The sequence below is a fragment of the Carassius carassius genome, chromosome 16 (genome assembly GCF_963082965.1).
Source record: "Carassius carassius chromosome 16, fCarCar2.1, whole genome shotgun sequence".
Classification (NCBI taxonomy): Eukaryota; Metazoa; Chordata; class Actinopteri; order Cypriniformes; family Cyprinidae; genus Carassius; species Carassius carassius.
In genome coordinates, this window is record NC_081770.1 from 18,168,859 (window position 1) to 18,186,675 (window position 17,817).

At 36.6% G+C, this 17,817-nt stretch overlaps 1 protein-coding gene across 4 annotated transcripts; it reads right to left on the bottom strand.

The window, feature by feature from the left end:
* Positions 1–331: 331 nt before the first annotated feature.
* tpm4a (tropomyosin 4a) lies at positions 332–14,455 on the bottom strand. Of its 4 annotated transcripts, none has more exons than XM_059569391.1 (9): positions 14,167–14,453; positions 12,739–12,864; positions 5,713–5,846; positions 4,731–4,848; positions 4,575–4,645; positions 4,398–4,473; positions 4,133–4,195; positions 3,970–4,039; positions 332–1,058 (listed from the first exon to the last, which is right to left on the bottom strand). In XM_059569391.1, exons 1-9 carry the CDS (start codon positions 14,278–14,280, stop codon positions 976–978), a joined length of 855 nt encoding a protein of 284 aa, XP_059425374.1. In that variant the 5' UTR covers positions 14,281–14,453; the 3' UTR covers positions 332–975. The 4 variants fall into 4 exon arrangements, with proteins under 4 accessions (XP_059425374.1, XP_059425376.1, XP_059425375.1 ...); XM_059569392.1 differs by lacking the exon at positions 332–1,058 and adding an exon at positions 1,703–1,909 and having other exon boundaries at positions 14,167–14,455; XM_059569393.1 differs by lacking the exons at positions 12,739–12,864; positions 14,167–14,453 and adding an exon at positions 9,562–10,066.
* Positions 14,456–17,817: the final 3,362 nt, after the last annotated feature.

Genomic DNA, 17,817 nt, shown 5'->3' on the forward strand with positions numbered 1-17,817 from the left:
AGTCTAGGCTTCCGCTAGTTTTCCTACGCTCACTCAACTTTTGGCTCTCAGCAAATCAGGTAGGTCTGCTCGAAGAACGTCACATAACGTAATTAATAATTTATGAGCAAAGCCTTCGCCGTTGTTGGATTCATACATATTCTGGACGATTCAATTATAGCCTAATTGTTTATGCTTCGTTTTGTGTCAGATTGTCTTATACTGATACTCATTTACCCTGTGTACCAAATGTTTTTCACAGAAATAAAAGTAGGCAGAATCAACTTGGATGTAAGATACGAAGCTTAGCATGTTCTTCATGAGTGTTCTGGACAATAATCAAACACAAAGAGAATTTTTATAAAAATTTATTACACAGAAAGTGGAAAGGAAACGTTTGCGATATTTTGAAATACTAAATTGACGGGGGTGGAGGGGGCAACAAAACGCATTCACATAAATGACTAGGGAAGAGCTACTGTTTCTTTGGCCTTTGTTTAGTCCCCATTTTGTGGTGGTTCCACAAAAGTTATCTTGTCAAAAATAACATGGCATTATCAATGGATTGATGTACTGCAGTGCATCATGTGGCCAATAGATGGAGCGCATGATGTACATATGAAAGGCTGAAATGATAGCACATAATGTCTTCATTTGACCATAACACATTAATAGCGCAACTTCCAAGTGAATTTCAGCTCAGCACATTAACATATTCACTTTCCATGTGGTATGACATGTATTAAACTATTTATAACGTTCTTTTAGTGGGAAAACTCGGTTGCAGCACCTCAGGTTGTTTGCCTATGTTTTGGAAGTAGCTATATCAAGCCAGCTTGGATAAAAGCGCAAAAGAAATACCTCAGATCAAAAATTAAATTATTAGCCCATTCTGTGAGAAAATAGGGCTCAATAGCTTGCGAGTTGGAATGAAGGAGAGTATTTGTGGAATGTTGCACGATGGATGGATTCTCTCTCATCGCCGTGTCTCTTCTCTTATAAGCTGTTCAGCTCCTGAAGTGTCTGATCCAGCACTTGATGCATTCCGAGGTTTTCTTCTTTTGCAGAAGATAATTTTTCTAAAAGCAAAAATGAAAACAATTAGACAGACGACACTGTTATAATATTGTACACGTTAAAATAGGCTTAATCACTTAGTTTAGTGCACTTCTTCCACAACCACACTATAAAAACAACATTTTTGCTTGCAATAAATGGTCAGTGAAAGTAATAGTATTAAATTACAATGAAGTGTACGTCTAAAGAAGAACTTTCCTATTGTGAAGATTAGTAAACTAAAATTAGAGGTATAAGTGGGAAATCTGTCAGAATTGAAATGTAACCTCACCTTTGTAGTCATGAGATTTTTATATGTAAGGCGTAGGGAACTTTTTAATAAAAAAATCTTTGTAATATAGTTAATATTTTTAATAAATTTAGAACTAACTCCATGGTCTGGGTCATTTAGTAACAGAGTCTTTTTTTGTGTAAAGGTATTTTGATAAATGCATTACCATAAACACAGAATTTCATCAACCTTTCTTTTTAGTCATTTGTGATTGTGATCACAAATCGGACATCACTACATCTTATAAGCACGTACAATATTTCATCTAGGCCTAAAATTGTCCCCAAATTTCCAGGTTTTTCTTCACCACATGGACCCCTCCTAATCTTCATAACAATTCATTAACAATGAAAACAGAAGATTGAGAGTCTGAAATGAAAGAAAAGGAATGTTTTATTGAGACTAGCGAAGACACATTGAAGAAAATGAAGCGAACATGAAGAAAGTGTCTAGAAATCTGAGATAGCAGGAGGTGCAGCAGAGCGGGACAGAGATGGATCTACAGGGAGGTCATGTCATTGAGAGCATGGTCCAGCTCCTCGGAGATGGCTTTATACTTCAGCTTCTGAGCATAGAGTTCATCTGAAGATTAACAGGAAAAGCAGGAAAGTGAAGGATCAGAAGCAGCAATGGACAAAAACCAAATTAAAAGAGAGAGACAAGAAGTTAATGGATGTTTGAAGACTAAACATGCTATGAAAGATCATGGTTTACCAAGAACAATGTAAGAAAATCATGTGCAAACCAACAATCAATGACTGTTTAAAATTTCATCTGGCCCTGAGAAGATATGGTCCCTAGTTACTTTTACTATTCATATACTTTTATTAATAAGCAAATGCAGAGTTTGGTCTCTTAAAGAGTTGACTTGCGCTGTAGGAAACAGACATACTTCATTTCTCTTGGGACAGAAGTAATACCAGGCTTCCATACACTGAGCTTAATATATCATCTTCCAGTGAAAGGTTCAAGCAGTTGAAACATAAGCCTGCTGGAACCCTGACAGAATTGCTCTAAATCAATATGGTGTCGTGTGGTTAAAAAGATTTGATGGCCGCTCTATGCCCCGCCTGTGATCTGTAAAACCCTATCCATGAAAGACTTTTCAACGTGTTCTGCTTCACCACTGGTCATTTCTGAAGGTGAAAAGTTCATTTAGCCACTTCCTTACCTTCACTGAAGTTTTCATTAGAACAGTTTAGTATGTAGTGTTGTTTTCCAAGTCAAGTTATAGTCAAAAGTGACCCTTTTGATATAACTGTTGAAAAAATAGCTAATTTACTCTTAAATAGATTTAAAGGAACACTCCACTTTTTTGAAAACAGGCTCATTTTCCAACTCCCCTAGAGTTAAACAGATGAGTTTTACCGTCTTTTAATCCATTCATCTCCTAATCCATTCATCCGATCTCTGGGTCTGGCGGTAGCACTTTTAGCTTAGCTTAGCATAGATCACTGAATCTGATTAGACCGTTAGCATTTCACTCAAAAATGATGAAGAGTTTAGATATTTTTCCTATTTAAATCTTGACTCTTATGTAGTTACATCGTGTACTAAGACCGTCTGAAAATTAAAAGTGATTTTCTAGGCTGATATGGTTAGGAGCTATACTCTCATTCCGGCGTAATAATCAACAAACTTTGCTGCTGTACCATGCAGTGATATTACACAGCACCTGAAAATAGTCCTGAACATACAAAATAGCAACTTTTAATTTTCCGTCGGTCTTAGTACACGATGTAACTACAGAAGAGTCAAGTTTTAAATAGGAAAAATATCTAAACTTTTTGGTCATTTTTCAAGATGCTAACGGTCTAATCAGATTCAGTTATCTATGCTAAGCTAAGCTAAAAGTGCTACCGCCAGACCCAGAGATCGGATGAATGGATTCAAAAACGGTAAAACACAACTGTTTGACTCTAGGGGAGTTGGAAAATGAGCCTATTTTCAAAAAAAGTGGAGTGTTTCTTTAAATGTATATAGGAGTAAAATATCTCTCTTTTGTTCTATCCATCTGAACAAATTTGTTAAAATAAACCACCCAAACCAATTGAATCTAGATTTTGAACCAGTTCATTCCTTCAGTTCAAAATGAAGTGGTTCACTAAAATTAACCCCCCAAATAAATCAAATCTAGTTTTAGAACTAGTTCACATTTTCTGAATGAAGTGATTCACTAAAATGGACCACCCAGACCAATCAAATCTGGTTTATGAATCAGTTAATTGCTTTTAAACTGCCCAAACCAGTCAAACTAAAATGAATCATCTCCGCCTATGGTTTTTGTTGTGCTGATCTTGATTTACTAGAGAAGATATCTTATTCCTGGAAAAGAAACAATGCTTTGAAAACAGCTACTGTGGATTTTTGTCTTTCTTAATGACTAATCATCCAAAGGAACCGATGCACTAGTCAGCATGTTGTCAGCATGTTGTCATGCTACACAGCTACAATAGCAGTCATTGCTAATTATGGGAAAAGCTACAGTACTGTGTTTTGGAAACAGATACTTGCACTTCTAGAACATGTAGTTAATCCAGCAGAATCTCTATGTTCATTTACTTAGTATTCCCAAGATTCAACCTTTGGCTCCTCAGTAAACTTAAGTAACTCAGTTAACACAAATATTACTATCTCCGTACCTTCCAGGTCATCGATGGATTTTTCCAGTTTGGTCACTGTCCTCTCAGCAAACTCTGCACGGGTCTCGGCCTGAAAAACACAATACGGAAGTAAAAAAAAAACATTCGGGATGAGAAAGGGCAGCTTATCTTTGACCCTTGTCTCATTTATTGCCTTCTTTACCTCCTTCAGCTTGTCACTAAGAACTTTAATTTCCTCTTCATACTTGTCTTCTTTTTCCGAGTACTGAAACAAAGACAGATACAGCAAATCTGAATAAACTTTGCTTCGCTTTCAGAGTTATTATGTTGTGAGAACTTTAACCGTAAATTACTATCTTTTAGTTTCAAAGCAATTATCGAGCTCTGAAGTCGAGCGCTGATTATTATAGAGGTCTGAAATTGTGACTTGGTGAACATTAACAGATAAAAGAGAGATGTTGACTTACTTTCTCTGCCTGAGCCTCTAGGGATTTAAAGTTGTTGGTAACGTTTTTCAATTCCTCCTCTAAATCACTAGTTTTGCTGGAGGTGTTTGAGAGGAAAACAATGTTTTAACTGGACAAGAAACAAACATTCACATCTTAAAGTGTGAGAACAGAAGTGTGAGAATAGGCAGATGATACCATTCGGCGACTTCAGCTCTCTCCTCAGCTCGCTCCAGCTCCCCCTCGAGGATCACAAGTTTACGGGCCACCTGTAGACGAGATGACGTTCAGATGAAGAGCCTCAAGCTTTTACACATCTGGAAGCGTTGTTCCTTCAAGATGCTTGTAACTCACCTCTTCGTATTTGCGGTCGGCCTCCTCAGCGATGTGTTTGGCCTCCTTCAGCTGCATCTCCTGGATCTCCATCTTCTCCTCGTCCTTCATGGCACGGTTCTCGATTACCTTCATGCCTCTGGAGGTGAAACAAGCAAGTTAGTGATTAGATCTTCAAAAGAAGATGTTAAGATGCTGCTGAGTGTTATTTCATAATAAACAGCAATCCCACGATCATGAAATCTGGAAACAGGAACCAACCAATGAATTTCCATGAACCTTCTGGTTGTTTGTGATTACTGTACACAAGACACTTATTCAGATAAATTCGCTAATGAATCATTCAAAACAATTTGTGAACCAGAATGAACAATACATGGAACATTGTGATTTCAATGCATGTAATTTCTGAAAACTCATGGAAACTTTTCATTTAGCTCAGTTCAGAAATATTCAGTATTAATATTTTTTGTTCTTCATATTTTTTTAAATCTTATATATATTATATATATATATATATATATATATATATATTAAAAGTTGTAAACCATGAATAAGTTAGGTAAAGCCCTCTTAGAGAACAATAGGTAGGGTCTCTTTTAGGCTCTCTTAACTAGTTGTTTATTAGCATGCATATTACTAGAATATTAGCCATTTATTAGTAGTAATTAAGCACATATTAATGCCTTATTCTACATTCCTAATCCTACCCAATTACTAAACTCAACAACTACCTTACTAACTATTAATAATCAGCAAATTAGAAATTTACTGAGGGAAAAGTCATACCGAACAATAACCTCTCAAACATGGTTCAGAGTAAATTTCTTTATTCTTATAATTATATTTAGTTCTGTCAAATTGTGCTATCATCTTATACATTTGCCTGTGGATTGATGAGACAAAGATGTTCTGGTCCACCAGAGCCATGTAGTTTGTACCCGAAGCAACACAGCAATTAATTCCTTCCGCCATTCTTTAAAAATGAAAGGTTTCCATTGACCTCTCGCTCTCGTCTGCTGCTTTCTCCGCCTCTTCCAGTTTCTGCAGTGCAGTTGCCAGCCTCTCCTGAGCCCGATCCAGTTCCTCCTCCACCAGCTGAATCCTGCGGTTCAGACCCGCCACATCACCCTCAGCCTGACGACAAAAAAGGTCAAAGGTTACTTCTATATAATTATATGCAAAAATAAAACAATGTTCTAATATTTTTCATATCTGTGGGGATCCTCAAGATGATGGCATGTCATTTTCGTCATTTTCTGTGTTTTGTTTTTGCACAATGCACAATCAACTGCGACAGAAAAAACATTTTTACACCCTGTAAGACCACCACCACCCGTTGTGATTCAAACAAAGATTGGCCTCAGAATGAGCACAATGGTGCCTCTGTGACATTTCTCGGCTTTTAAGAGACCTCACAGCCAAACCGCCAAGTTATTGGACTGATAATTGCAACTATAATTATGACAAATATCACCATTGCTTTCTCACAGACACTCAACTGAGTGAGCAAGCAATGCTCTCAGAACGGTAGGAAAATCTCGTAGCCAGGAAACCGCATCTGGGTTTAAACTTTAAGAGAAGACAGAAAAACAGGGCATAGGGGAAAAGTTAAGAGGAGTAAATCGTCCATTTTCTGATAGCATCTTTGTTTCGAGTCAGAGCGGCTGCTACGGACTCCTGCTGCCTTCTTTAAGGTCCAATAGACTATTTAGAGCATGAACGGTAGTGAACGGATCAAGGCTGACATACCACTTTACTTTCAAGCTTTTTTATAGCTAGTTTGTTACTGTATAGCATAAAAAACTTTAATAAAACACAAAAATGAAAGTAATAACTCCCAAAATAGAGCCAAACCTCACTATTGTGAATTTTTTCTAATAATTTTAACTTCTTTTCTTGTAATCCCGACTTTTTTCTTAAAATTGTGACTAACATTTCGCAATAAAAGATTTTATCTCACAATGTGACTTAGAATATTCAAATGTAACTTTATAACTTGTTCGAATATGTGGTTTAATGTGACTTTATGTCTACAAATATAACTTTCTTCTCATAATTGTTTTTTCATTTTATATATCACAATACAACTTTATATCTCGCATTGTGACAATAACTTTCAAACCAACTATCAATGTGGCTCTACAAATGCAATTTTATATTTCGCAATTAAGAGGAATAATGTCAGATATAAAGTTGTATTTCAAGGTATAAAATATTTTTAACGCAATTGCGACTTTTCCTCATAATCGGGACTTTATTTCTCAATGCAGCTTTATATCTCGCAATTACGAGAAATACATTTAGAATTGCGAGATATGTTTTATTTCAAGATAATTCCTTGCGACTTTTTTCTCAAAGCTGTGACTATCTATTTTTCAATGTGTGAGCTTGTATCTTGCAATTTATCTCAAAATGTATCGTATCTCACAAAATCCCATTTAAATATGCTCTTCAATATCAACAATATTAAAGAAGGGGGTCAAATGAACATTTATTCACACATATTTCACCAACACATCAATGGAGTAGGAAGTTGACCCCCTTTCGAAATAAAAGAGAACCAGAGAGGGGAGGAGAAAAATGCACAGGAAATGGACACACTCCACATCCTTTCCCCTCCCAAAATGCTCATTCAGTTCAGGGTCAGGATACTCCCTCATGAGCCGTGCCCTTTCCTTAGTCACCGCGTTCCCCGCATTGCTTTAGATGAAAGCCATATATGGTAAAAGAAGCTCTGGAGAATGCTAGTGGTAAAAAAGATTTAAAGGCTAAAGAATACAAAAAAAAAAAACAGCCATATTTTATCGAAAAGTGTCTAGACGCAGCCTTGAATGTTTTATCATGTACCAAACGAACCCAAACACCCATATGACTGATATGAGACATCGACATTCCCAGATCTTTGGATTCCCAGGCCCATTTAAACCACAGTGCCCTCAGATCTTGTTAGAGCCCCTGTGACGTCCGTATCCAATTATACGTTTAGGGTTGAAATGTAGGGGAATCACCTTGGACTGCTGTCGACTTCCTGAGGCACAGTACTATTGTATGTGACGCTGAGCAAACACTGAGACGAACCCTATCAGTGTAATGAACTTTCTATGGGCTGATATTATGAAAATAAGGCCTATCGGATGAAAACGAACAGTGGCAATTAAGTAAGGAAGTGAAGGAAACGAAGACTCTTTTTTAAGTTCATATTCTAGACCCCTAAAAGAGCCAAAGAAAGAGTTGCAGATGCAAAATGATTGGTCATTTCTCACCAAACTCAAGGAAAAGCAGAAGTTTATTGGAGTATTGTAAAGTAAGTGACCACTTGTGTAACTAAACTTTGAAAAGATATGCAAAAGAGGTCTTTATCATTTATAACACCATGGGAACCTGTCAATGCAAATTTGACAAGCCTAATGGTTTTTGTGCAGGCTTCGCCATATGTTTCTAGTCATATTCTTGACTTTTAACCCCGCTGTGAATTATGGCCTACATAGATTAGGACCATCATGGAGAGGTCACTGGTCACGTCATGACCAAATCCAGCAGCATTCTGTCACTCTAAGGGTGGGAAAACTCCCACTTATGAATGCAAAGCCTACAAAACTTGTATCATAAGCATATGACTCGACACCACAAAAGAGACAGAAGGAAGTTGAGGTAGAAGAAGGATGGGACCAAAAACCTTCCTAACATTTCTTAAGATCTCCATTAACAGGACTTAGACAAAAGACACTATTGGTCTACAAACACCTGAAGAACTGGACTTTTCTCAAGCAGTGCCAGCTTCCTGCATATCTGCATGGTCATCTGAATACGAAGAGGGTCCACAGGAAACTCCAGTGTGGAGCAAGAGACAACATCCTGACTCAGTTCCTTTGGAAGCTCTGGATGGGACATCCTTTGGGTCTTTCTTGAGTAGAGCCAAATCTAATTCTTGAGTTCTACGAAAGATCTAACAAAGATCTTCATTGTCTAAACCCAAGCAGGAGAACATTCACATTTCCTAAAGTTCCATTCCAGTTAAATGAGAACAGACAGACTGTAGGGTTCTGGCCATGTTTCCTTAAGGCAGCTTGAACATTAAGTGCTCCACAAAGGATGAGTCAGAAAATGAAGCATCTAAATCCTCCAAGGACTGTGGGGGAGAGGACTTCCTTGACAAGCATTTACATTTACTATTCTTCATCTAAATGAAGTGGCTTTATTCAAAAGAAATATTATTAATTAGGTCTAAATGAATGTTGCATTTTGATTAAACCAACAGAATAGGTAGAAATCTATCCTTAAACTGCAATAACTTCAATTTCTCTTTGTTTTTCTTTTCTGTTGGATGGATGGTTGTATGACTGAATACATTAGGTCCCTCAGACCAAAAAAAGTCAGACAGGGTAGAAATAACTCATCTATAGATAGATAGATAGATAGATAGATAGATAGATAGATAGATAGATAGCAATCTTTAAGAATTATGCATTAAGTACTAAACAGATAGGCCTAAATAGCCAAAAACGCATCAATTGCTAGTTAAAACAAATACATTGTTAATTTTGTAAATTAAAATGGTTTGTAAGACTAAAATAACAGTAAAATGGTGCAATAAATTTATATGAGAAAACATTTAGGCCTAACAACTGCCCAAAGGCAGATTTGGGGGTCGGACTGTCCCCTTGGACCAACGCCTTTCATTCCACAACCTCACGTCTGCATCCAGGTCTCGCTTTCAGCTAAACATACAATTACAGTCTTCAGAGGAGCCCAGGAGCTTTTTATAGACGCCTGTGCTCACAGAGGGAACGCGTAGAAGAGTCCGGAGACTGTAAAGACGATATGTAAGAAGTAAGAAGATGTGTCTCACTTTCTCCCGGAGCTCGCGCTCATTGTCCAGCTCGCGCTGTAGAACCAAAGCTCGATCTTCTGCGTCATCCGCCTGCTGCTGCAAAGTCTGGATCTTTCTCTTCACTGAGTCCAAAGAAGTCACACCTGTCATTTTAGATACTTTTATTATACTATATTTGCGACTGAAAAACGAAACAAATCGCGACTTTGGTCAGGGAAAGATAAAACGATGTGCAAAAAACAACGGGAAACTTTTCAAAAGGCTATTAAAAAATAAATACGTCAAAATATAATCCCGAATATAGGGATGTTACAAAATAACGGAATGCTAATGTACTTGGATGTCCAGTGCAAAAAAGGAAAAGAAATAGAAGTGAAAAAACGACACGAAATGTGCTATCCCAAATTCTTCCCAGTCCGGATCAATACAAAACGCTTCAATGGACAAAAAACGCTCTTCGCAGGAGGTTATTTCTGTCTCATGGAGTCATTGGAATGTCAGAGAATGTAAGGAGGCAGAACTTCTGCAGGAAAGTTTCAATGTAGTGAAAAAGTGAGGTCCCTGTGACGTCACGGTGGGCGGGGCTCCCATTGAGTCACAATTCAGTCTCGTTTCCTTTTAATTACATTTTTACATAAAGTTTGACAACTCCGATCCATAGAAAGAAGTAATCTTTTAGTTTATGCTTATTCTAATTTTTTCTCTTTTTTTCAAATATATAATTACTTTATTCTACACTGTAAAATCATTTTTAACAGAAATGTAACATTCCAAATAAAATTAAACACAAATAATTTCTTAATTCTAGACGTCTCAAAAAGGGTCACATTAAAAATCATCTTATGAATAGCCTGACATCATCTTGCATCCCTCTTGTTAGTTTTCTGAGGCCCTTTATTTGAGAAACACTGTCATTTCTACCCAATCTGTCGATTAAAATCACTTTAGCTGATGTAACTTAATGTTTTCCGGTTGATTCGATCACATTAAATAATATTTTTGAATGAGACTATGAGTTTTAGATTTTCACATACCTGACACATTTTACAGTAGGCTATATACATTTATTTTAAAGCAAAAAAGTAATGTTTTTAGTCGTATTAATGATTCGTTGCCATTGAAAATATACATTATTTTTGTTACCAAATGAAAATTCAAAGTAGTCAAAAGGCGAAATGCACTTCTCACTGCAGGTTGTGACTTTGCCACCACTTACTAATTCAACACAGCAATTAAACGCAAGATTTCAATTACAACCCCCTCAATTAAAACCTCCAGTTTTGACCTTAAACACCATTTCATGTGTGACACACTTTTCTCAGAAGTGTGCTTTTGTTCTAAAGACGAGCCAGCATTGATTTCATTAGTCACAGGAGTGTGGCCCTCTGTGTTTGCTTTCGCTGCATTCTTGGGATTCCTGGCCTGCTACATGGCAACCCAAGTCCCAGTCTCCCCTGCTGTTCACTGACTTATCAGAAACAGGCCTCAGAAATCCAGAGTATCTTACTCCTGTGGCATTGCGAATGCAGATGTATAATTAGTTTACAGTTTCCTCTAATGCATGACATGTGGTAGGCTTGTCTGGAGCACATTTTCAGGGCAACGCTCCAAGGAACTCAAAATGTGCTTGTATTCCCAGTTTTAGGCCCCATGGTCTGCCTACAGAAAACTAGAACGTTCTACAGGAAATGAATCTTGCTCAAAAATACATTTGTCCTCTTATTGGATAAAGTTTGATGTTACGGTTTGTCTTGTAAAAGTGTTTTGTGGTCAATGATAACATCTCTCCTTAAAGGGATTTACCTCCATACTGGAATCATTAAGGATTCACAAACAAGCGATTTGCCCCTCTCAGCTTCCTTCTCGAACTATGCAGTCATTTCCTTTGAGGTCACATTGTGAGGAGTAACCCGAGCTTATCAGAGCAAAGGACAGGATGGACCACTTCAGACCCATGTGTGATTACGGCAATTTTCTCACTTGTCCTAAGGCCAAACACGTTTCTACAGGTGAAACCCTTTGTGCTTCATTTTAGCTTCAAGGAATAGTTCACCCAAAAATGAAAATTTGCTGAAAATGAACTCACCTGCATGCAAGTAGTAGATGAGTTTGACTCTTCTTCAGAAGGGATTTTGAGAAATTCTACATTATATCACTTGCTCATCAATGGATCCTCTGCAGTGAATGGGTGCCGTCAGAATGAGAGTCCAAACAGCTGATAAAAACAACACAGTAATCCACAAGTAATCCACACCACTCCAGTCAATCAATTAATGTCTTGTGAAGTGTAAAGTTGCATGCTTGTAAGAAACAAATCCATCATTGATGCGGTTTTCATTTCAATCCACTGGTTCCAGCAAAAATATGAGACCTCTATCTATAATAATTGCTTTTTTCCAGTGAAAAAAAAAAACAGTTGTCATTTCTGAATCAGGAGAGAAATATGCACAAATCAAGCATGGTTTACAATTAGAAATATGTTGGTGGACTTTGATGTGAGCGGACAACAGGGGATGGACTTTTCACTGGAAGAAGCATTATTATGGATTATGGACTCATATTTTGGCCAGAAGCAATGGTTTAAAGTTTAAACACCTTAATGATTGATGGATTAGATTTTTACAAACACACATCTTTTCACTTCACAATATGTTAACTAATAATAGTCATGTGGATTGCTTCTGGATTACTGTGATGTTTAGGCTCTTATTCTGAAGCCACCCATTCACTGCAAATGATACATTGGTGAACAAGTGATGAAGTGCTAAATTTCTGTAAATGTGTACAGATGAAAAAATAAAATCATCTGGATCCTGGACGGCCTGAGGGTGAGTGCATTTTCAGCAAATGTTCATTTTTGTGTAAACCCTTCCTGTAAAAGTACTTAATTTGTGTGTTTAAACCTGAAAATTACCTTTTTAGGGAGGGAATTGTCTGTTTCAAGGCATTACAAAAGTAAACCTGAGGAGAAAGGTATTTTAAAAGATTCATGTCTTGACATGTTTTATTGAGGTAAAGCTTTTTATTGCCCTATAAATCCCCATCTGAAACACTTGGAAATGGTGCCGTGACCCTGAAAGGGCAGGAAGTGAAAGCATCATAACATAAGCCTGAATGACTTAAGTTGTTTATCATAGAGGTATCATGTCTGATTCTGTTTTTATTGAACCCTAGTCTAAAGAATGCGTCACTTACGTCAGCAGCTTTTTTTTCAGACAGTTCCAGTTTCTCTTGGGCGTCTTTCAGGGCCTCTGAGTACTTGTCCAGTTCATCTTCAGTCTGTTTGAGATTCTTCTGCAGGCCGACCAGCTCATCCTCCAGCTGTATGTGGAAGAGTGAGTAAATGTGTCAGAGCACTGCACACATGACATAACTCAAAGGAATTTATCCCAGCTGTCCAAACTAAAATCTGTCTGGAATGGATAGTAATGAATGTTGATAGCTTTTAAATATTTTTCTGGTGCATAATATTATTTTTAAATATACATGCTATACATATACATAATTATATACATAATGTATACAAATATTTTTATTTCTGTAGTCTAGTGGTTATATTTCGCCTAAATATTTAATTTGATTTTTTTTCCTTTTTTTTTTATTTTTTTGCATTTTATGACTATGATTTTATGAATTTATAATATTTTATGACTAATAAGTTATTTTTATTATTATGTATAATAATTGTAACAATTAATTATAATTAAATAATTTTACTAATAAATTATAATTAAATAATTTTACTAATGAATTATATTTATTATATGACCTTATAACCCATATTACATTTTTAGGCCTTCTCTTTGTATTGGAAAGATAGCTTTATGTAATTTTAGTCAGAGGGAATCTGTCATACGGCAGTAAATTAAGTAAAATACACTCACAATCAGAACAAATCACAACAATCACTTCACTATCGGTGGCTATCAGTTAGGCTGGGTTCTTGTGTTTAAGAGAGTGTCTGTTAATCTACTAGGATTCCAGATAGACTGACTTCTCTTGTCCATTTATAATCTGAGGTGTTTTGAAAGCTGGAAGATGGATTAATTTACAGCTAATATTCATTGACTGAGGTATTAGTTCTGTTTTCAAGGAGCTGCAAAATTTCCACAGTGACTTTCTAGAGTACTGAACACATATAGTTTTATTAAATATACACTATATCAATAACCCAATTCACAATCATTTCCAAATAGTTTGTTATTCATTATTAATGTTCAATTATTAGCCTATTTATCCATGTATTTTTTTATTATTATTATTATTAGAGTAAAATTAACCTATACATCTTTTAACATTAAAAAAGTATTAATATATGAAGAAAAAAAACATTAACCAAGATTAATAAATGCCTTACTATAATTTAAATAGTTAGGTGCAGATTTTTTAGCATTCCTATGTAATTATACAAAATAAGTAGCCACTGTTGTGAAAGACCCAGAATTGCAGCTCAAATGCATACTTGGTTTTCAAGTATGAGGTCTTGGCTCACTTCTCCTTGATTACAATCATACAGTCCAGCCTTTACAGACACTATTGCCAACACTTTTGTTGGGACTTTAAGCATTCATACAGTTTTCACTTCACTCTCTTCTGGATCTACCTGAAATCCTGAGTTCTTACCTGCTTGCATTTGTCCTCAGCAGCTTTCTGTTCTGTCTCGGCCTGCTCTGCCCGGTCGATGGCGTTCTCCTTATCCAGTTTGAGCATCTGCATCTTCTTCTTGATGGCCTCCATGGTTGCAGGTTGATCTAGTGTCTGGGTTAAATATGAAATTCAAGGGAGCTACGAACGAAGTGCAGTTCTTGGTCCTTCAGCCGAAAGTGTGGTCAGACTAATGGATGCGAGGAGATTTAGGAGACGAGAAGAATGCAGCTGATGCTGCCTGCAACCAAGAGCTGCCAGCAATGCTGGATCACTTTACATAACCCAACCAAAGTCTAAAACACCCCTCTCCCCCACCCGTCTCCCTATCTAACCACTTGTGAGAAGGAATGGCCTGGACCAAACACAGTCAGAAGAACTTCTCCTTATTTGGAGTGGTGCATATTGTTTTTAAAAAAGGACCAAGGGATGGAGAAGTGAGCAGATAGGACCTGGGTCCAGATTTAACCACGCAAATGAGCTTCATGTTCTTGTTACAATCTTAGAAATAAATGTTCTTTATTGGCGTTGAAGATTCCATGAAGAATCTTTAACATTCATGGAACCTTTCCATCCTACAAAAGGTTCTTTATTATAGAAAAGGGTTCTTTGGGTTGTAAAAAAAACATGTTCTTCTCATTAAGAAAAAGAATGGTTCTTTTAAGATCTGTTCACTGAAAGGTTCTTTAGTGAAACCAGAAATGTTTATTCAGTAGAACTGCTGCGAAAAACCTCATTTTGAAACCTTTCATTTTAAAAGTGTACATGACAATCATCAAAAAATTAGTCTAAGGAACTGTATGGTTATGTACTTTTCAAAACCCCTAACCCTTAGCAGTCATGTACGGTTTGCTGTGGAAGGTGGTATTATTTTTCTTATTATGCAGCTCTCTGAAATACTCCTTAATTATTGGTCAATCACGGAACTGGGCGTTCAGTTATTTTTACCATAGTTCATGGAATTGATTCAAACTGCTCAACATGAACTAAAATCACCATTTATTCTTATTTCATATGCAATTGGTGCCATATTGCATCTCATTATTGGCGGTGTTTGTCTTGTTACTGATTTTTTTGCGCATTGTACTTTTTTTACTTATCAAAAACTTTAAGCTAAAATTATAAAGTACCCATAAAATAAGCCATATAATAAGCTTACCATTTTAATCTGGTGGCCAATAAAATGGCCAACAAACCTGTAGGTATACAGTAAAGATTATTTAATGACAAGAATACTACAGAAACTTTTTAAATTGGGCAAAAGCATAGTCAACCACCACAGCAATGTCCAAAAAAGCCACTTAGAACACATTTAAAACCCCAGTTTAGTAGACAAGGGTTAATCACATATACATTGAAAGGAAATGAAGTGGCTTTCGATTTATTTCATGTCTTGTTCAGTCAAGTCTGATATAAAGCAAATGCAAACACTTGATTTAGAGTTTTTGAGACCCAAAGCGCTAAATGGTCAAACCGTTGGGTTTAACTGCTTTGGCACAAAAACTAGAGCAGAAGTGCAGAATGTAACACTTTTTTTCCCCACTGGCTCTCTTAACTGCTATTGGACACTAGCCATTCCAGTAGACGTTTTGTGAATTATAACAAACAGTGTAGTTTAGCTTCTGGGTCTAAACTGGGTCTTCAGTTTTATTTTCGCTCAGAAAGTTCTTTATTGTTTAGTATTAACTAAACAAATGCTTGAATTCCCACCATGCCACAAACTACAACTTTAGCATCAAGGTGGTGAAGCTGCGAGACATGTTCGACATGTACCTTAGACATACTCGACTGTCAAACAGATGATTCACTCTCCACAACACCTGGATGAACATACTGAGAAGAGTGTCCAAAAACACCTGTGCTCCAGACAGACGGCATTCTGCATGTCATCGTTACATATGACGTCATAGCAGTACACAGATGTTTGGCACCTGTAAACCCACTCCAGTGTGCCATGCCTTTGTTGGCCTCCTTTAGGCACTGTTGTAAGGAAATGACGCAACGTCATTTGGCATTCGTTCAACATTACTTACTCATGTCTCTCCCGCTGAGCTTTAAGGATAAAGGGAAGTATTTAAGTGTGTCATGTTGTGGAAGAAGTTTAACGGACGAGTACAACACAAAGTGTACTTTGTCAAATCAGCCAATGGACAAAAACATGTTTTAGGAATTCATTTCCAGGTAGAAATCTAGAAATTGCTTAGATCAATGTTCAATACAACATTCCAAGTGGCAATTATTCGATTTTGTCAAATAATTATTCGATCAAATTGTGTGTAAAAATGTAAATATTGTGGTAGGACTGCTCATTTACTGACAAAAATGGAGCTGTTAGGTTCTATAATAAAGTATAAACTTACGTAAAAAAGTGTCAAAATATTGCGCAGTAAACTTCAAAACTTCTATTGAGCTGTAAACTTCTACGAAAGTATAAAGTCTCAATCATTGTTTTGTGGCAGGACTATTATTTATCATCAACTAAATTTCTTGATAAGTAGGTAACAATTAAGTAAAAATCTTGTATTCTGTGCTAATACGTGTTCAGTTTTTTGTCCGTAGTAATTAACATGCCACAAGTGCTATCAATAAATATTAACATTCCTTTAAACTAACCTTAATGTGTTGGAGTGTACTGTACATATGAGATCAATATGTACTAAGCTGCTATCTTTTCTAAAACATGTTAACACGTCAAAAGAGAGCAGACCGCACTAAACACAATGAAAAACGTAACGAGTGTCTCTTTTCTTTGGATGATCAAAGTAACTAAAATTAGTGCCACTAACCACATTTTTCAATTGCGTGACAGAAGCCCAGTTGTTTTCAAAATAATATAACTTTTCCATAAATGAGCTAGTGTTTTTTTAACAATTATCGTGGCATTTGGCATGAAAAGAAAAGAACTACGCACAAAGTTATTTCACTGCTAGTAGGCTAATATTTGGCCGCTAATAGAGATAGCGATGATTGGACATCACTAACGCCAAGATGGCATTCCATGTTGACCTTTAATAAGTTTTATGTCACTAAATATGAATATTCGGCAGAAAACTTTTTCACAAGCAAGCTACAGTTGTAAAGTAGCTTCTTCAAAACTAACATGGACATATACTTAACACACACACACACACATTTATTTTAAGTTCCCTCTAAACTGTTGATGTATTTGTAAGCTTCTTTTAAATGCAGAATGGTCTGTTCTGTAGAAAATGCAGGCATTCGGCTGGAGATAAGACTTGTGTGTGTGTAAATTGTGAGCAAGTGAGAATGAGACAGAGGCAGAAAATCACAGGCCCCTCCCACAGGAAACCCTAGCTCAGCTCAGCATGACCTTTTATGGTAATAAAAAAATCCCCAAACCGCTGGCTGCCTGTATTGGGAATAGCTGTTAAAAGATACAACTCGATTTTAAGAAACAAGAGCACAGAAAGCACAGCCACAAGTCCGAATTTAACAGAAGCAAAGAGAGATATGAAGGGGGAAAAGCCACATATAGTTATAGTTCTGATCTCCTTGTATTTAAAAGTGCTGAAAACGTGACAGGATAAACAGCTTTAAAACAACAGCTAGGCTATCTGTGGTTTTGTAGTTCACCACCCCACTGGTCATATTTGCTTTGGTATTAATTAT